Genomic DNA, 19,618 nt, shown 5'->3' with positions numbered 1-19,618 from the left:
TGGAAATGTGTATCCATCCTTCTGTCATCCACTTCCTTGATTGTGTCCCATTTAGGACGGAGCCAGCTCTCTTAGTCACGTAAAGACTTTTCCTGTTTATATCCAAGCTGGCCACATCCCAGAACCCAATGGCATGCAACACTTAAACTGCAGAATAACAGGAACTGTCACTAAAGACTCGCTCAAACCATCACCTGGATGCTGTTTATATTTTTTTGTTTTAAAATATTTGAAGTTAATTTAGTGGTAAAATGTGCTATTTTGCTGTAAATTGTTGGATATGTACAAATAATACAATCAGGACCTTGTTAGGGAGCCGAGCCACAAGAATCGGTCCTCTCTCAAAGAGCCGAACTTCTCATTACCGAGCACATTAGTATTTCAGACACAACAGCACGCATGCGCATGCGTGTCTTACAGTGACAGAATTCAAACCCATTGTATAGAAAACATAGCAACAAAATAGCGTAAAAAACATTTGTTCATTTTATGATGTGGATTTTGAGTCAAGAAAACCATTTTATTTCATGAATAAAGGTTTCGTCGGTACCGATGACGTACCAATGTGTCAATGTGACGCATGCGCACACCAGTTGTAATGTTGGCACAGTATTCCGGGTAACCTTCGGAGAAAAACGCAATGGATAATTGTGAAACAAAAAATAGATGAGTGACACGAATATTAAGTGACGGTGAGAGACGGCTCTATTCATGACAGCATCAACTCGTCTCAGTGAACAGCGAAGGTTCTCGAGTTAGCTTAGCTTAGCTTGCTAGCTGCTAACAAAAAGACCCGGAAGTCAACACGTCGCTAAGCAGAGTCGCTAAGTGTGGGTGCAAAGTGTTGCGATTGTTTGAAAATGTGTAAAGTCCAAATGCTGAGATTGTTGGTGAATCAGCGGCTAACTGCAGCTGTCGAAGAAATATTCGTAGTGTTGGAAAGAACGATAGCGGAGTACGAGGAGGAAATTTCTCGAACAAAAGAGGAGAACGAGCGACAACGTCAACTACTGGAGGCTGTTTTCAAGAAGACTGGGGTTGTCTTACACAGAACAGGTTTGTTTCATTTTACTCTTTGTATTTGTTCATTAACACTAGTCGTGTGTTTTTGGTTGCGGTGTGTTTAAATTATTAGCATTTTATCTGATCCACGGCTAAATTTGCAGTACTACTCCACATGAGGGTATTCCATTGGGTGCTCGCTACAGTTACAGTACATATACATATATATACATATAATATACATATATTAGTTTCATTTATGCTTAATGGCCAAAAATAACATTTCCAACCTTGTGCAGCCATCCGATAAGTAAGAAGCAGGGGTGCACAAATTAAAAGTGAAACAATGCAAACTTATATACATGAAAAATTGAGAAAATTGCTTCCTCTGTGACTTCAGCCCAAATTCCCTCCACTGTCATTAGGAACACGACTTGAATGACATGCAAAAATGGTGACACCACTCGTTTACTAGGGCACACAATGAGGCAACTGTACTACTCCATGCGCTCGCTAGCAGTATCTAGCCAGTCCTGAGATCCTCAGAGACATTGTCAGAACATATGCTGCTGCAGTAGACCTGGACTTTTCTAAATTATTTTGCCTTCTTGTGTCCTGCAGATGTTAGTGAAGAACAACTTCCCCCTGAGCAGCATGAGTGGGACAACAAGATGGAACAGGAGGAACCACAGCCTCAGCACGTTAAAGAGGAGGTGGAGGATCACTGCATCAGTCAGGAGGGAGAGCATCTTGAAGGTCTGGAGGAATTCTCGGTGATTGTTGTCCCAGTGAAGACTGAAGATGACAGTGAGGAGAAGAGAGAGGCGGAGTGTCCAAGCAGCAGCTCGACTCAACTCATGACATCAGAAGCTGAAGGAGGATCAAAAGCACTGAACCTCTTAGCTCCGCTATCAGATAGTGACGACTCAACGTCACACTCTCCCGACACGGATGACGACGATTCTGAAGCTGACATGACACGTCACGCTGACAACACACGCTGGAAATGCTCTCAATGTGACAAAACGTTCGTTAAGAAGGGAAATCTGAAAATACACCTGAGGCTTCACACAGGAGAGAAACCTTTTGCCTGCTTAGTTTGCTGTAAAAGATTCTCTCAAAGGTCACAGTTGAAATCACACGCAAGAATACACACCGGAGAAAAACCTTTTCCTTGCTCTGTGTGCGGTAAAAGATTTTCACACAAAGTTGCTTTAAATAGACACACCAGAATACACACAGGAGAGAAACCCTTTTCCTGCTCAGTTTGTGGCAAAACATTCATTGAGAAATCAAATTTGAAAGTCCATGCAAGGTCACACACGGGAGAGAAATGTTTCCCTTGCTTGGTCTGCGATAAGAGTTTCTCTCAGAAAAATGATTTAAAAAGACACACAAGATCGCACACGGGAGAGAAACCCTTTCCTTGCCTGGTGTGCGATAAAAGATTCTCTCAAAAACATGATTTAAAAAGACACACAAGAATACACACTGGGGAGAAACCCTTTCCTTGCTCGGTTTGTTCTAAAGTATTCACTGACAGGTCGCATCTGAAAGTGCACATAAGATTACACACTGGAGAGAAACCGTTTTCTTGCTTGGTTTGTGAGGAAAGATTTTATCAAAAAAAATATTTAAAAATACATGCAAGAGTGCACACTGGAGAGAAACCTTTTCCCTGAGCAGTTATTGGAAAAATTTAAAGTCTTAAAGTACACACGATTCTTGTTAAATGTGTGGTCAACCACAAAAATGACCCTGAAAACTTTATTTAAAGGACGCATCCAAGATCTAAAGGTGGTGGATGCCATTTCACCTAGCTAGCTCTGGATCTCAGTGCCGCCCCAGGCACTGTTCACAGAATGAGGTGTTCAAGGGAACTGTGTAACTCTTAATGTGAAAGTACATGTTGCAATAAATACACTCAAAACACTTGAATTCAGCTTGAACTGAATTTAACTTTGAATACAACCAATCATTGCTCACAATGACACGGTTAAAGTGTGATTCAAATGTTCAAGAGACTAGTATATATATGTATATGATGCTTGTGTGTGTGTGTGTGTATATACGTATATATATGTATATATATATTGATATTGATATATATATATATATTGATATCGTCCTAACACTCTAAATTTATATTTTGTGACTAATAAAGTGTGATGTTTTGCCTCTCTTGAATTCAGGAAACGCTTTACGTCCTTCAGAAGAGCGACGTAACCGATGACGTAGCAAAACGCATGCGCACACCCGCTGTCAACTTCGGAACTATATTCCGGGTAGCATTCAGAGAAAAACGCAATGAGTAATTGTTTAAAAAATATATTTCACGAGAACGACAAAGAGATGACGTGGCAGCGAGAGACGGCGTTATTCGTGCTAAGATAAACTCGTCGAAGTTTTGCTAGCTGCTCACAAAGACACCCGGAAAGTTAGCAACACTCGTCTTAGAAGAGATCGTGTGGAAATGTGTCAAAGTACAAATGCCGAGAGCGTTGGTGAACCAGCGACTAATTGTTGAAGAAATACTTGAAGTTGTGAAAGAAGGATAGCAGAGTACGAGGAGGAACTTTGTCGAACAAAAGACAAAGAGCGACGACGTCAACTACTGGACGTTGTTTTCAAGAAGCCTCAAGCTGTGTTACACAGAGCAGGTTAGTTTCATTCTCGGTCTCCGGTTGTTTTAGTTGGCTTTGTCTCCTGACTTGAAAAAGCTTTATTATTTATATTTATTATCGCCGTTGCTCAATTCTCAACTCCGGTCCGTCACTTCAAGACGTCCGTGTGAAACAATGACACGTCCCTTTCTCTACTTTCCTTCTTCGCTGACTTTGAATATTCTTCACTAACTCTGTAAATTGTTTTATTCTAGGATTATGACTCGATTGCCGTAATTGTTTAACTTTATTTCCGTAATATTATATTTTTTAACCCCACTTTGCCAAAAATGCCAACTTTATTTTGTTTTGTTTGTTTCAATTCTCACAGTACGTCTATTCTCCTTATTATTTCAACTTTACGCTCTTAAATGAAGGTTTTTCTTTATCATATAACAACATTATAATATTTTGACTTTAGACCCACAATAGTAAACATTTTTCATCTACCTAATTTCCCCAAAATGACTTTATGAACAGATTTTGTATTTTTTCTTTAATATTTGAACTCTAAAAGGGACATCACCTCATTATGTTACAAGTTTATTGCAAAATTGTGACTTTCCTCAAGATTTTTACTTTATTCTCATAAATTACAGCTCCCACGGCCGGTAAAGAAGCAGCTGGATGGAGCACATGAAAGAGGAGGATGAGGTTCCACACGTCTTCCACATTAAAGAAGAAGAGGAAGATCACAGCATCAGTCAGGAGGGAGAGCATCTCAAAGGACTGGAGGAGTTTGCGGTGATTGTTGTCCCTGTGAAGAGTGAAGATGAGGAGGAGAGAGAGGCTGAGCCTCCGACAGAAGCCGATGCGGACCACTGTGGGGGATCACAAGCACACAGCCTCTTCGCTCCGCTATCAGATAGCGACGACATAACATCACACTCTCCTGACACGGATGACGACGACTCTGAAGCCGGCAACGCACGCTTTAAATGCTCTCAATGTGACAAATGTTTTTCTCAAAAGGGAAATCTGAAGAAGCACCTAAGACATCACACTGGAGAGAAACCTTTCACCTGCTCGGTGTGCAGTAAAAGATTCTCGGACCAATCAAACTTGAAAGCACACACGAGAATTCATACCGGAGAGAAACCTTTTCCTTGTACAGTGTGCGGTAAAAGATTTGTTCGACAAGGCGATCTAAAAACCCACGCAAGGACACACACTGGGGAGAAAGCTTTTACTTGCACGGTGTGTGGGGTGAGATTCTCCCATAAAAATAGTTTAAAAAGACACGCGATAAAAATACACCCCGGAGGGAAACTTTTCCCTTGTGTAGTCTGCGGTAAACAATTCTCTCAAAAATGTGGTTTAAAAACACACACAAGAACACACGCTGGGGATAAACGTTTTCCTTGTGTGGTGTGTGGTAAAGGGTTCAATTTTCCGGCTCATTTAAATAGACACAAAATGATCCACACCAAAGAGAAGCCTTTTTCCTGCTCCATTTGTGGGAAAGAATACAATCGTCAAGGTCATTTAAAAAGACACGCCAGAGTGCACACTGGAGAGAAACCTTTCTCCTGCTCAGTTTGTGGCAAAAGCTTCTCTCGGGAAATGTCTTGGATCAGCCACACAAGAACACACACTTGAGACCTAACACGCAAGCATCCACACTGGGGAGAAAAAGGACTGTTTTATGAACAAAAACTTAATACCAGGATGATATACCATAAATATCACAATAATATATATATATATATATTTGTATGTATCAACAGCTCCAAAGTCTAAAGATAGCACACTATTTGCCTAGTAGTAGCACAACATACAGTATGAAACTCTAACCACGTTTTTACAGTCATGAAGAGTTGCGTTCAAAGACACTAAGTAATTTCACTCGAATTCAGGTATCTAGTTTATATGTATTTTATGGGATTTCCGAGCATACACAAATGCATCAAATTGTATATCCGCGATAAGAGTTACGCTAGTGAGTGATACGAATATCCACTTGTTTTTCTTTAGTATTTCTCTTTATTTAGACCGCACATAAACACACAATGACGTTGTGGTTTTGGGAGAGTCGGTGAACGCACGTGGCGGTCATCTCGTGACAATGAGGAAGTGTCTTCCCAAGAGGACTACAGGCGTGTTTTGTGAGTAGGAATTTCACTGCTGTTTTGTGTTCGGGCTAAAATAAAGTTCTAAAAGAGCGATAGACTCTGTGACTGTGGAGGAATAACACACTATACGTCCGTAAATCTATTTTTGACAGCCCTGATGAGTAAAATTCTTTGTTTTGAAGCATGCCTCAGCTCTAAGTCAATCAGCGTGTTTGTCGATTAAAATGTACAGAGTCCAACTGTGTTGTTAGTGTTTTTTATGGCAAAAAATCAAACCAGTCGAAGTTTATCTGCATTGCCAACATGGCGACCAAACCGGTGCGCGCTGGTGTACTGTACCACGATGTGCTACAAACAATTCGCTGGAAAAAGCGATTTAAATAGCCACACAAGAGTACACATTGGAGAGAAACCATTTTCCTGCTCAGTTTGTGGTCCAAAATTCATGAAGATATCACATTTAAAAATACACACATTAATACACAGTGGTGAGAAACCTTTTTTACATGACGTATAGTGAGGATTTTTTTCTGGACATGGTGTATAGTCAGGCATTTTTTTTAGACATGATTTATAGTAAGACTTTTTTTCGGACATGATGTATAGTAAGGCTTTTTTGCATTTTTTTGGGACATGAAGTATTGTAAGGCATTTTTTGGACATAATTTACAGTAAGGCATTTTTTACATGATGTATAGTGAGGATTTTTTTCTGGACATGTTGTATAGTAAGGTATTTTTTTGCATTTTTTCGACATGATGTATACTAAGGCTTTTTTTCATTTTGGTGGACATGATGTATAGTAAGGCATTTTTTGCCTTTTTTGGACATGATGTATAGTAAGGCATTTTTTTGCATTTTTTGGACATGATGTATAGTAAGGCATTTTTTTTGCATTTTTTGGACATGATGTATAGTAAGGCTGTTTTTCATTTTTTGGACATGATGTATAGTAAGGCTTTTATTTTCATTTTTTGGACATGATGTATAGTAAGGCATTTTTTTTTGCATTTTTTGGACATGATGTATAGTAAGGCTTTTTTTCATTTTTTGGACATGATGTATAGTAAGGCATTTTTTTTGCATTTTTTGGACATGATGTATATTAAGGCTTTTATTTTAATTTTTTTGACATGATGTATAGTAAGGCTTTTATTTTCATTTTTTGGACTTGATGTATAGTAAGGCATTTTTTGCATTTTTTGGACATGATGTATAGTAAGGCATTTTTTTCATTTTTTGGACATAATGTATAGTAAGGCTTTTATTTTCATTTTTTGGACATGATGTATGGTAAGGCTTTTATTTTCATTTTTTGGACATGATGTATAGTAAGGCATTTTTTTCGTTTTTTGGACATGATGTATAGTAAGGCATTTTTTGGACATGATGTATAGTAAGGCTTTTATTTTCATTTTTTGGACATGATGTATAGTAAGGCTTTTATTTTCATTTTTTTGACATGATGTATGGTAAGGCTTTTATTTTCATTTTTTGGACATGATGTATAGTAAGGCATTTTTTGCACTTTTTGGACATGGTGTATACTAAGGCATTTTTTGGACATGATGTATAGTAAGGCATTTTTTGCATTTTTTGGACGTGATGTATAGTAAGGCATTTTTTTTGCATTTTTTGGACATGATGTATAGTAAGGCATTTTTTGGACATGATGTATAGTAAGGCATTTTTTTTGCATTTTTTGGACATGATGTATAGTAAGGCTTTTTTTGGACATGATGTATAGTAAGGCATTTTTTTTGCATTTTTTGGACATGATGTATAGTAAGGCATTTTTTTGGACATGATGTATAGCAAGGCTTTCTTGCATGTGTTCCAACGTAGCAAATATAACTAACTAGCTCAACTGGTAGCACCACAGTTTCATGGTGCACGGACTCGAGGTTCAATACCTGGTGAGGCAGACAGTAATTGTTGCTCATTTTAACATTCCTACAGGAATGCTACTCATCGTAATCATCACCTCCGTTATAACATTGTGGTGGTTGCAAGATGGCTAGCTCAGCTGGTAGCACCACAGATTCATGGTGCAGTGGATTGTGGTTCAATACCCGGTGAGGCTGACTGTAGTTGCTGATTTTACCATTTCTCTAGGTCCAGCACCTATCGTAATCATCACCTCCCTTATAACATCATGGTGATTGTGAGGCTGTTAGCTCAACTGGTAGCACAGCAGATTATGGTGCAGTGGATTGTGGTTCAATACCCGGTGGGGCTGACTGTAGTTGCTGATTTTACCATTTCTCTAGGTCCAGCACTTATCGTAATCATCACCTCCCTTATAACATCATGGTGTTTGTGAGCCTGTTAGCTCAACTGGTAACACCGCAGATTAAGGTGCAGGTGATCTTGGTTCAAATCCCGGCCAGGGTTGCTATAAATATGGATGGGGCACATTTGAATGGCAATTTAAGAATGAAAAATCTTGCTAATTTTTTTTTAAAAAACGCCAGCTGCCTAATCCATCCCTCTATCCGCCGGCCCCTTTTTTCACCGCCACCCCCTCCGCCATCACCTCCGCCGCCCCTCCACGGCCTACTTTATCTTTTATGTTGACCTTTTCCAGCGGGACAGATCTCTGAGGCACATTCTTTCCCTAGCACTGTTATTATGGGGGTGGAGTCTTTCGTCGTCGTCTCCTCCTCTTCGGCATCTTCATCATCTCCTCGGTGGCATAATTTCAAGTCGTCCAGGCATCCTCCATGTCAACCTTTCATGTCCCTATTAGCAAGTGCCTCATTGATCGCCAACTGGGAAGGCAACGCTCTATTTTTTGTAAGTAACCTTGACCGGGATTGGAACCCCGGTCCCCTGCACCATAAACCCACGGTGCTACCAGTGGAGTTAGCCAGCTGGCGAACGCTCACGATGTTATAACGGAGGTCATGACTACGATAGGTGCTGGACCTGGCAATATAGTAAAATTACCATCTATGACAACTGCCCTGACCAGGTATCGAACAATGATCCCCTGCACCATGAATCTGCAGTGCTACCAGTTGAGCTAACTAGATACCGAACATCTAAGATGTTATAACGGACGTGATGGTTGTGATACATGCTGGCCCTAGTAAATCAGATTAATCAGTTAATCAGAAATCCTACCACATATAGTCATATTTTGACTTTATTCCCATAATGTTTTCACTTTGACATTTTTATAACTTTTTCCCCTGCTTAATTTTCCAAAAAATACTTTATTTTTATTTTTTTAATTTCTCCATAATAGTCAGACATTTTTTTGTGTTTTGTGTGTGTCTTTCTTTTTGTCAGAATTATGCAAAAACATGCCTCATTGATCCGTTATGTGCTCCCAATACAATGAAAGATGAAACAAACAATCAAATATTGCATCATACATTGCATCATTTAGCAACATCAGAGGTCATGATTGTGTTCTTGGGAAATCCAGCTGGATGCGTCCGTTCAAGAAGTCTTATGTGTTCCACAGTTTGTACTCTTTGTGAGTCGCTGACCACACTTTGAACGAGAACACTTTTTCCCTCAAGTGTGTGTTCTTGTGTGTCCTATCAAATATTGCTTGTGAGAAAAACTTCTACCGCAAACTGCGCAGGAAAAAGGTTTCTCACCGGTGTGTATTCGTGCGTGTACTTTCACTAGTGACTGCCGAGAAAACCTCTTTCCGCAAGCCGTGCAAGGGAATGGTTTCTCCCCAGTGTGTATTCTTGTGTGTCTTTTTAAATCATCTTTTTTATAGAAACGTTTACCGCACACGGTGCAAGTAAAAGGTTTCTCGCCACTGTGGAGTCTGGTGTGCTCTTCCAAATGGGACCGCCGAGAGCACCTCTTACCACACACCGTGCACGAAAAACGCTTCTCCCCGGTGTGTATTCGTGTGTGTTGTTTCAAATTAGTCCGCTTAGAAAATCTTGTGCCGCACACTGTGCAAAGAAAAGGTTTCTCCCTTGTATGTGTGTGTGTTTTAGCGTGTTCTGTCAAAGATATCTTTCGAGAGAAACTTTTCTCACATACTGTGCAAGAAAAATGTTTATTGCCAGTGTGTGTTCTTTTGTGTACTGTCAAAGTTGACTTGTGAGTGAAGCTTTTACCGCAAAATGCGCAGGAAAAAGGTTTCTCCCCAGTGTGTATTCTTGTGTGTTCTATTAAAGCTATCTTCCGAGAGAAATGTTTACCGCACACTGTGCAAGGAAAAGGTTTCTCTCCAGTATGAATTATCGTGTGTGCTTTCAAATTCGATTGGTCAGCAAAGCTTTTACCACAAACTGAGCAGGTGAACGGTTTCTCTCCTGTGTGAAGTCTTGTGTGTTTTCTCAGATTGCTCTTGCTGGCAAAGGTTTTGTGACATTGAGAGCATTTCCATTGTGTGTTGTCAGCGTGACGTGTCGCGTCGACTTCAGAGTCGTCATCATCCGTTTCGGGAGACTGGGACGCCGTGTCCTCGGTGTCTGATAGAGGAGCTAAGAGTGCTTGTGGTCCTACGCGGTGTCCATCAACTTCTGTTGTCGTGTGTTGAGTTGAGCTGTTGCTCGGAGGCTCCGCCTCTCCCTTTTCCTCCCTTTCACCTTCATCATCTCCAGATTTCATCACCGAGAACTCCTCCGGTCCTTCAAGACTGATGCTGTGTTCCTCCTCTTCGTCTTTCACACGAGGGGGCTGTGGCTCCTCTTCTTCCTCTTTAATGAGGAGGTACTGTGGCTCCGCCTCTTCCTCTTTAATGTGGGGGTGCTGTGGCTCATCCTGCTCCATCCTGGAGTTCCACTCCTGTTGCTCAGGAGGAAGATGTTCTACACAGACGTCTGCAGGACATATGAAGACATAGACATGCTTTTGAGGCATTGTCCTGCACGAGCACATGTTCTGACAACGTATATCATCAGCGTCCCTCACAGCAGTTTGTATTTCTTTGGCTAAGCTAACTATTTCTACTCCTGAACCAACAGCGACCATCATGTACTTCATTTACTTCTTTGATTTAAATCGGGGTATGAAAGAACCTTGGAGGCTGGATTCTGGACCTATTTTTCCTTTCGGAGTCATACCGGCTGTCCCGTGTGCTGCACTCTGTTCAAAATGACCGCCGCCTTGCCGTAAACAGCGTTGAAGTCAAGCCGTCAGGTCATTTTTATAAGTTATTAAACCTATGTGAATGTTTACATTCTGTTATAACTCGTTGTGACCACTAGATGGCAGTGTTGGCGTGAGTACTCCTCTCCCCTTTTACGTCTGCTTATTAACTAATTGTTAATATTCCGTACTGCATTTTATTCCCGATACACCCTTTTTAGGGTGAAATAAGCCAGATACAATTTAGGGCGAAGCCAAAACAACCGACTCTTTAAAAAGAACCGGAATTTCCGTCACGAACACTGACACGTGCCCCGATATCGCGTATACAAACAAATCGGACCTTCACGGAGAATCAACGAGTAATACTAATGAACAAATACAAAGCTTATAAACACGTCAGTATGAAATCCAACCAACCTTTTATCACCAACGCAGACAGACATGGAGGAACAACAGACTTCCGTATGACTCTGAGGTCCTGCGAAGGACCCCGAGCTGCCCTGCAAGGTGCCTGGCGTAAAAGAAACAGGGAATAGAAACGGATAGTTAGAGACGTACTAAAATGTAATCCCAATTTTGACTTTAATTGGACACAAAACACGCGATATTAGACGAGATTGCGAGAAGGAGTGCAAACTATTGAATTTGAGAGCCTAAATAGTACTAAATAAACGATTGGATGAGATGTGTTGACAGAAGCCCCGCCCAAAGAAGTGTTTCCCAGAGGCTCGACTTTGTTATGTATATTTATTAAAAGGTGAAATATACAGTTCTCACGTCTAAAAGAAGAAAAGTGATACATTTGATACATATTTAATCACATTGTCAGTTAGGAAATCATACTTGAAATCATAAAGTAATTGAACTTAATTATTTCAATTGAGCTTTCAAGTTACTCCCCAGTGTGGACTCGTTTGTGTTCAGTCAGTGTTGGACCCTTTGGGACTCGCTGACTACACACCGAAGAAGAAACATTTTTTTCTTTAATGTGGGTTCTTGTGTGTCCTATCAAAGATATCTTCCAAGAGAAACTTTTCCCACACACCTTGCAAGGAAACGGTTTCTCTCCGGTGTGTATTCTGGTGTGTGTTCTTAGATCACTCTTCTGATGAAAGTTTTTCCCACACACCGTGCAGGGAAACGGTTTCTCCCGAGTGTGTATTTTTGTATGCGTTTTTAAATCACTTTTTTGATTAAATCTTCTCCCGCATACCATGCAAGGAAAAGGTTTCTCTCCGGTGTGTATTCTTGCGTGTGTTGTTAAATAACTTTTTTGATTAAATCGTTTCCCGCACACCGTGCAAGAAAAAGGTTTCTCTCCAGTGTGTATTGTTGTGTGTTTAGTCAAATTTGAGCGCCGAGAGAATTGTTTCCCACACACCACGCAAGGAAAGGGTTTCTCCCCAGTGTGTATTTTTGTGTGTTCTTTCAAATGTGACCGCTGTGATAATTTTATACCACAAACCGTGCAAGGAAAAGCTTTCTCTCCAGTGTGTGTCCTTGTGTGTACCTTCAAATTGGAACGCTGGGAGAATCTCTTACCACACACTTTGCAAGGAAAAGGTTTCTCTCCGGTGTGTATTCTTATGTGTTGCTTCAATTTCGACTTAGATATGAACCCTTTACTGCAAACTGAGCAGATGAAAGGTTTCTCTCCTGTGTGATGTCTGGTGTGTATTGTCAGCTTCCTTTTGCTGCCAAAGGTTTTGTCACATTGAGAGCATTTCCAGCGCGTGTTGCCGTGGTGACGTGTCATATCAGCTTCCAAGTCGTCATCATCCGTGTCGGAAGAGCGTGACGTTGTGTCGTCGCTATCTGATAGCGGAGCTAGGAGGTTGTGTGCTTGTGATCCTCCATAGTGGTCTCCGTCAGCTTCTGTTGGGTGTTGGGTTGAGGTCCTACTCGGAGGCTCCGTCTGTCTCTTCTCCTCACTTTCACCTTCATCATCTTCAGTCTTCACAGTGACAACAATCACTGGGAACTCCACCTCCTCCTCATCTTCCTCTTTGATGCGGAGGGGATGTGGGTCCCCGTCTTCCTCTTTAATGTGGGGCAACTGTGGCTCCTCCTGCTTCATCCCAGACTTCCACTGCTGCCCTTCAGGGGGAAGATCTTCACTGACGTCTGTAGGACACATGAAGGACAAAGACATGTTTCAGAAAAGTCATTTGATGCATTGTCCTGCACAAGCATATGTTCTAACAATGTCTCATTAGTGTCCCTCACAGCAGTCAGGATGTCAGGATTCCTCCAACTGACCTCCAGCAGGCCTTTAAAGATGTTTATTCTTCTGAAAAGCCATCTCATGGTTATCGGACTCGGGTAATCGCGTTCATGAACAAATGGGAGATCTTGTAAAGAGTAACAATGAAACTAACCTGCTCTGTGTAACACAACTTCCGGCGTCTTGAAAACAGCGTCCAGTCGTTCTCCTTTTGCTCGAGAAATTTCCTCCCCGTATTCAGTATTCGTTCGTTCACTACTATTTCAATATCCTCATTCAGGAGGCTGATTTACACACTTTGATACAATCACAACACTTTATACTCATACTTGGTCTCTGCTTAGCGATGTGTTGCTAACTCCGCGTCGCTTTTGTAGCAGCTAGCAAACCTCGCGAGCTCGCTGCTGCGATGGAAATTCCGTCTCTTTTTAGAGAGCCGGCTCCTTTGGCTCGGTTCACTAAAAAGAGACGGCTCTTTCGGCTCCTCTTATATGTCATTACCAATTATGTATAGGTTTGGATTTAATAATAAAACGTTTAATATTTAAAAAATGCATTTTATGTTCAGTTGTGTTGCCCTGGTCCTACGAAGAACCCCGAGCTGCCCAGAAAGCTGCCTGACATCAAATAAACACGAAGACCACCCTGAATAGTGCCTGCGCAAAATATAAATGGCTAATTAGGGACTTTACCACCTGTAGTCTACGACTTTCAACATTCACGATTTTGACTTCATATGGAAACAAAAAACTTGCTATATTAGCCACGGGTATTTATTTAAATTAGACGGAGCATTGCAAGCTAGCAAATGTGACAGCAGAAATGGCACCCTAAAAATAAACTGGCTTAGGTCATTAAGAAATGACAATAACTTACGGTTGCATCATCCAAAATAAACATACACACACAGAGCATTGTGCCAAAGTTTAAAGCAAGTGTGAAAAACATGTTGTAAACCAAGAAAACAATGACACCCATCTACTGTCAGGAGAATTCTGTCCAGAAGTGGTCTTTGTGGATGAGTTGTAGCTAGAAACAAGACCCAAAGACTCAACTATGCAAGAACATGCAGCTTGTTGGCTGAAAGCCTGGGTGGCGGCACATTCATGAACTGTGGAGGATGGTGGGGGCTCCTTGCCAGTTTGGGGCTGTCATTCTGCAAATGGAGTTGAAGATTTGGTCAGGGCTAATGGCGTCCTCACTGCTCATTGTGCGGTACCATCTGAAGTGCGTATGATTGGTCAAACATTTATTTGGACAAGGACAATGACCCCATTAAGAACTATCTTCAGTCGTGGAAGTAGCGTCTTGGTCTTCACAGATCCCTGATCTCAACATCAACATCAAGTGTTGCATGATTGCCTGAAGAAACACAAGGTTTAAGGAGGCCTACATCTATAGAAGTTTTGATTAGTCCTCCATAGTGATGCTTTGTTTTTTACTTGATGGACGACGTCCTTTCAAATCGTTCACAAGTTCTTGCGTGCACCGTCAAAGATATCTTCTGAGAGAAACTTTTACCACAAACTGCACAGGAAAAACGTTTCTCTCCGGTGTGTACTCTTGCGTGTCTTTCTAAATCACATTTTTGAAGGAATCTTTTCCCACACGCCGTGCAAGGAAAAGGTTTCTCTCCGGTATGTATTTTTGTGTGCTTTTTTAAATAAGATATTTGAGAGAATCTTTTACAGCACACCGTACAAGGAAATGGTTTCTCTGCAGCGTGTGTTTTTGTGTGGTTTTTCAAATGTGACGGCTGAGAGAATCTTTTACCGCACAGCATGCAAGGAAAAGGTTTCTCTCCGGTGTGTATTCTTGTGTGTGTTTTTAAACCACCGTTTTCCGAAAATGTTTTCCCGCACACTGTGCAAGGAAAAGGTTTCTTTCCAGTGTGTCGTCTTGTGTGTTTTTTTAAATAATGTGCTCGTGAGAATCTTTTATCACACACAGCGCAAAGAAACGGTTTCTCTCCTGTGTGTATACTTGTGTGTTGTTTCAGATTTGACTGCACGGAGAACCTTGCGCCACAAACTGAGCAGGTGAAATGTTTCTCTCCTGCATCTCTCATGTGCTTTGAAAGATTTCTCTTGTGAGCAAAGGTTTTGTCACATTGACAGCATTTCCAGCGCGCGTTGTCGGCGTGACGCGTCATATCAGCTTCAGAGTCTCCATCATCGGTGTCGGGAGAGCCTGACGTTGTGTCGTCGTGATCCGATAGTGGAGCTAAGTGGTCTCCACGGCGGTCTCCATCAGCTTCTGTTGTCGTGTGTTGATTTGGGCTGCTGCTTAGAAGCTCCGCCTCTCGCATCTCCTCACCTTGACCTTCGTCGTCGTCGTCATCTTCACTCTTCACAGCAACCTCAATCACCTCCTCTTCCTCTTTAATGCGAGGGTGCCGTGGCTCCTGCGCTTCCTGTTTAATGTGGGCGTGCTGTGGCTCCTCTGCTTCCTCTTTAATATCAGGAGGCTGTGGTTCCTTCTGTTCCATCATGGAGTTCCACTCCTGCTGCTCAGGGGGAAGATGTTCTTCACGGATGTCTGCAGGATACAAGAGGACAAAGACCAACTTTAGAACTTTTAGTTGAGTTTATTTCAAACATGCATACAAGTTGAAGTACGTCACATTTTGTACTTATCTTATATATATTTTTAAAAACACATTTTCTATGCGTTTTAGCCTCCCATCCACACACAAACTGAGGTTTATGTCCTTAAAAATGTAACTTTTGAAAGCAAGCACAAACAGGTGCTCAAAATTCACATATAAAATATAAAAATATTGCTGTTTTTTCATTAAAATTTCTATTTTCAATAAAGATATCTCAAAATAACACATATTAGAACAGTACCTGACCGGCATTACAACTATAATGTATTCCCTTTACGCGTATGGATCTATTTTTCCTTGCGGAGTAATAGCACTGACGCATTGTATTCAAAATGGCCGCCGCCTTGCATTGCGGTAGTCAAACCAAAAGGCGTCTCTTTTCCCCCCAAATTTATAAGTGGTTAAAGATACAACAGCTGCACTTCGGGACAGAGAAATGCTTATAAACATGCGAACGTAAGAATGAAACCAACCTCCGTGCAACACAAGCGTCCCTTAGTTGACTTTGTCGCTCGTTTTCCGCTCTCGTCCGTTACTCCCTGGACCACAAGGAGTGCTCCGGTTAGATCCGTACACTCGCTCGACATTAAAACAGATACAATCATCAACATCGTCTCTCTTCGGGAGGGAGTGTCACAATCAAAACGTCCCCCTGCAACGTGTGCTAACTCGAAACATTTCCGTTATAATCCCGGGCGGGCACACAAGGCGGAAGTCCTCGTTCTGCAAGTTCTCTATTTCATCTCCAAATGTTTCCTCCACCTCGAAAACTATCGCTCAAATATTTGCTAATCACTGTGAACTTCCATTGTCTTGTACGCCGTTATGTTGACTTACCTGATTGCTTCTACTCCGACTACGTCACTTCCGGAAATGAGTGAACTTTTAATGTCATTTTTGCTAATTTAACATTTAAGGAAATTGAAAAATGATATGGAATGAAAAGGTTTTTATGAGTAGTGTTAATGAACAGAAATATATACACGAGTCATGTTTATAAGCGTCTATGAAGGACCCCTAGCTGCTCAGCAAGGTGCCTGATGTAAAAGACACACGAAACTGAATTAGTTGAAATTGGGCCTGGACGATATGTCAATATTTGTTTTAAGCACGATATCAAAAACAAGCATATCGTTCATATTAATAGAATATACAATTGTCGATCTAAAAGAAGACAAGTTATATATTTGATACATGAAACAAACTGCAAACATTTCATCTTAATGTCAGTTAGCACAACTTGAGTATTTTAAAAGTGCTGTTATTCCCACATTAGAGAAGTATAATTTCATAAACATAACAATGCTGCTTTTGAGCATAATGACAATACTTTTAATAGTAAAGAGCAGTTTATGCACATACAGGTGCTCAAAATTCAGTTCCATATTTATTCAAAATATTGATGTTTTTACAACTATATAACATCTTAGATTTTTTCCATTTTAAATTCAAAATTATTTCATCGATTGACTTTTGATGATTTTTTTTTAAAAATGTAAAGCACTTTGTGCTGCATTCTATGTATGAAAAGTGCTCTACAAATAAAGTTTGATTGATTGATTGATTGACACTGTATTGTTTAAAAGGGGAAATATTGCAGACGATCATATATTATCTTTACATTTAAATCAGGGTATGAAAGAACCCTGGACACCGGATCCTCAAAATAGGGACCTATTTTTCCTTGCGGACTAACAGCGCTGACTGTGTCTGATGTTTTCATTTTATGTATTTATTGTAAATGTACTATATTTTACGACAAAGTAATCTTGAAGTGGAGTATTTGGCGGCTATATAAACACAAAAGAGACTTGAAAATTATCTCTCACATCCCGCGACTTTCGATACCGTAACGGATGGGTATGTGGAGCACAAAGTGGACCTTGAACGAGAAAGGCTTTTTATGAGTAATGTCAACGAACAAGTAGAAAAATTATGAACATGTTAGAGTAAGAATGAAACTAACCTTCATGAAAACAGCGTCCATTTGCTGACGTGCTCCTCTTTGGTTTGAGAAAGTTGTCTCCCACTCTGGTCCGGTACTTCCTGAACCACAATAGAATGGACGCTTAGATTTGTACACTCGCTCAACATTAGAAAAAATACAATCCTCACCCTCATGTCTTTTCAGGTAAGAGTGTCACACACAAAAGGTTCCCCTGATTGGTAACGTTTCCGTGACGATCCCGAGTCGACATTAGCATGAAACACATAACATATATATCAACTGTGAAACTACTATACTAAGTACTACGGTGTAGTACTTCACAGTCACAGTTTGAAAGTTTAGCGTCAGGACAGCGTGACTCCCCTTCGTGTAGAGCTGCTGCTGGAATGCTCTGCCACTGTCTCGTCTCCTCACTCGAACCTTAATGATCTTCACTCTTCACGCTGATGACAATCACCGGGAACTCCTCCAGTCCTTCAAGATGCTCTCCTTCCTGGCTGATGCTGTGATCCTCCTCTTCCTCTTTAATGTAGAGTGGCTGTGGTGCTCCCTCTTCTTTGTCTTTAATGACAAGGGGTTGTGGATCCACATCCTCCTCTTCCTTTTTAATGTCCTCCATCATGGAGTTCCTCGACTGCTGCTGAGGGGGAAGATGTTCTTCACCACAAGAAAACAGAGACATGCGTTAGACAACTTTTTCTGCAGTTGATTTGAAACATGCATACAAATCTACACTGGTGAACTACTTAGATATTCCCAAATCCCCCCCCCCCCCCCCCCCATCTGACAGCCAATCTAAACCCTGGGAGACTCGGACAATTGGCTCTGGATGTGGATGCTACATTGTCGTTTATCCATTTTTTTACATGAAGAATTTCTTCGAGAATGACAGCTGTACCTTTACAGGGACCTCTTCGCCGATACTGAGTCGAAACGGTCCTTGAGGGTGGCCGACTTTGTGCTGCAACCTGGGTTGCCGTGTCCCAGTGTGCATCTTGAGGCTGTTTTGAGTAAACAGGTGAACAACATTGACTGACTGTGATGATCAACACTTACATAATAAGCAGTTCATTCATTCATTCATTCATTTACTGAGGAGAACATGCAAACTCCACACAGAGATGGCCGAGGGTGGAATTGAACCCTGGTCTTCTAGCTGTGAGGTCTGCTCGCTAACCACTTGAGCACCGTTCCTTGAGCATAAATAATAATAAACAGGAGAGATATATGCAGACTGTGATTGAAGGGTACTTGTTATGCTCATTGAGTTGTGGACTTCGATGGAGAAAGCTTTCTAGATCTTACAGAATCTTCACCTATTCCATGAGAAACATGAGAATACAACATTGCAATTACATTTATAGGTCAGAAAAGTGCAAAAAAATAATAATAATAGGTAGGTAGGTAAAACTGATGACTGGTAAGCATGTATGCTAGCACTAAAATATGACATAAGACAAAAACACTTACTGTCAGCTTGGCACGCTTGTCCACTGTGGAACGTCTCCTGGGTTTTTTCGTACTGCCGTCTACGTCGGTCCCGGCGTTTTGACTCGCACCCGGTCTGGGTGGAGGAAAAATAGTCGGGACAGCTGACGGTAGAAGAACTCTCCGCCAATACACACCCAGTCCTAAACTTTCCTTCAACTGAGGACTAGCATCAAAACAAGTGTCCTCGAAGTGTGCCGAGCACAATACCGACGAGTTTGACGGCATCCATTTTGCTCGGGTTCTTTGCACTTGCCTGGTCCATTTGCTGCGGCGAATTGGGTCTTTAGGAAAGGTGAACAAGCTAACTCCGTCCGCTCGAGTGTTCGAACAAAAGCCCGCCACGCAACGCTCGGGCATAATAGCAACAAATATTTATAACAACAGAAATTCAACAAAAAAAGTGTCACCACGAAATGAAAACACTGGAAACTGACTGCGACGTCACTTCCGTATTCTGCAAAAGACCCCTTTAATCAGCAAATACCCGGATGGCTCTGTTGATCCTACGAAAGGCCCTTAGCTGCCCAGTAAGGTGCCTGT

At 41.3% G+C, this 19,618-nt stretch overlaps 5 protein-coding genes across 8 annotated transcripts; 2 read left to right on the top strand and 3 right to left on the bottom strand.

The window, feature by feature from the left end:
* The first annotated feature begins 593 nt into the window (after nt 1-593).
* On the top strand, nt 594-2,940 carry LOC131137696 (uncharacterized). The gene is made up of 2 exons (XM_058085935.2): nt 594-1,056; nt 1,624-2,940. The coding sequence occupies exons 1-2, from the start codon at nt 861-863 to the stop codon at nt 2,682-2,684; spliced, it is 1,257 nt and encodes a 418-aa protein (XP_057941918.2). The 5' UTR covers nt 594-860; the 3' UTR covers nt 2,685-2,940.
* Nucleotides 2,941-3,256: 316 nt separating this feature from the next.
* LOC131137709 (uncharacterized) lies at nt 3,257-6,289 on the top strand. The gene is made up of 2 exons (XM_058085961.2): nt 3,257-3,662; nt 4,265-6,289. The coding sequence occupies exon 2, from the start codon at nt 4,293-4,295 to the stop codon at nt 5,262-5,264; it is 972 nt and encodes a 323-aa protein (XP_057941944.2). The 5' UTR covers nt 3,257-3,662; nt 4,265-4,292; the 3' UTR covers nt 5,265-6,289.
* Nucleotides 6,290-8,894: 2,605 nt separating this feature from the next.
* On the bottom strand, nt 8,895-13,615 carry LOC131137700 (uncharacterized). 2 transcript variants are annotated; one of them, XM_078797767.1, is made up of 3 exons: nt 13,186-13,615; nt 13,034-13,097; nt 11,526-12,931 (listed from the first exon to the last, which is right to left on the bottom strand). In XM_078797767.1, the coding sequence occupies exon 3, from the start codon at nt 12,882-12,884 to the stop codon at nt 11,700-11,702; it is 1,185 nt and encodes a 394-aa protein (XP_078653893.1). In that variant the 5' UTR covers nt 12,885-12,931; nt 13,034-13,097; nt 13,186-13,615; the 3' UTR covers nt 11,526-11,699. The 2 variants fall into 2 exon arrangements, with proteins under 2 accessions (XP_057941907.2, XP_078653893.1); XM_058085924.2 differs by lacking the exons at nt 11,526-12,931; nt 13,034-13,097; nt 13,186-13,615 and adding exons at nt 8,895-10,536; nt 11,225-11,274.
* Nucleotides 13,616-13,800: 185 nt separating this feature from the next.
* On the bottom strand, nt 13,801-17,830 carry LOC131137703 (uncharacterized). 3 transcript variants are annotated; one of them, XM_058085947.2, is made up of 4 exons: nt 17,755-17,830; nt 17,606-17,685; nt 16,113-16,178; nt 13,801-15,569 (listed from the first exon to the last, which is right to left on the bottom strand). In XM_058085947.2, the coding sequence occupies exon 4, from the start codon at nt 15,520-15,522 to the stop codon at nt 14,470-14,472; it is 1,053 nt and encodes a 350-aa protein (XP_057941930.2). In that variant the 5' UTR covers nt 15,523-15,569; nt 16,113-16,178; nt 17,606-17,685; nt 17,755-17,830; the 3' UTR covers nt 13,801-14,469. The 3 variants fall into 3 exon arrangements, with proteins under 3 accessions (XP_057941930.2, XP_078653896.1, XP_057941932.2); XM_078797770.1 differs by lacking the exon at nt 16,113-16,178; XM_058085949.2 differs by lacking the exons at nt 16,113-16,178; nt 17,606-17,685; nt 17,755-17,830 and adding an exon at nt 16,477-16,532.
* Nucleotides 17,831-17,834: 4 nt separating this feature from the next.
* LOC144894379 (uncharacterized) lies at nt 17,835-19,526 on the bottom strand. Its single transcript, XM_078797777.1, has 3 exons — nt 19,058-19,526; nt 18,486-18,588; nt 17,835-18,244 (listed from the first exon to the last, which is right to left on the bottom strand). Exons 1-3 carry the CDS (start codon nt 19,433-19,435, stop codon nt 18,009-18,011), a joined length of 717 nt encoding a protein of 238 aa, XP_078653903.1. The 5' UTR covers nt 19,436-19,526; the 3' UTR covers nt 17,835-18,008.
* Nucleotides 19,527-19,618: the final 92 nt, after the last annotated feature.

This window comes from Doryrhamphus excisus, linkage group LG17 (assembly GCF_037039965.1).
Source record: "Doryrhamphus excisus strain RoL-2023G ecotype Guam linkage group LG17, RoL_Dexc_Guam_v1.1, whole genome shotgun sequence".
In the NCBI taxonomy this organism is placed as follows: domain Eukaryota; kingdom Metazoa; phylum Chordata; class Actinopteri; order Syngnathiformes; family Syngnathidae; genus Doryrhamphus; species Doryrhamphus excisus.
Note: the sequence above shows the minus strand (reverse complement) of the source record. Positions and strands in the feature narration are given on the sequence as shown.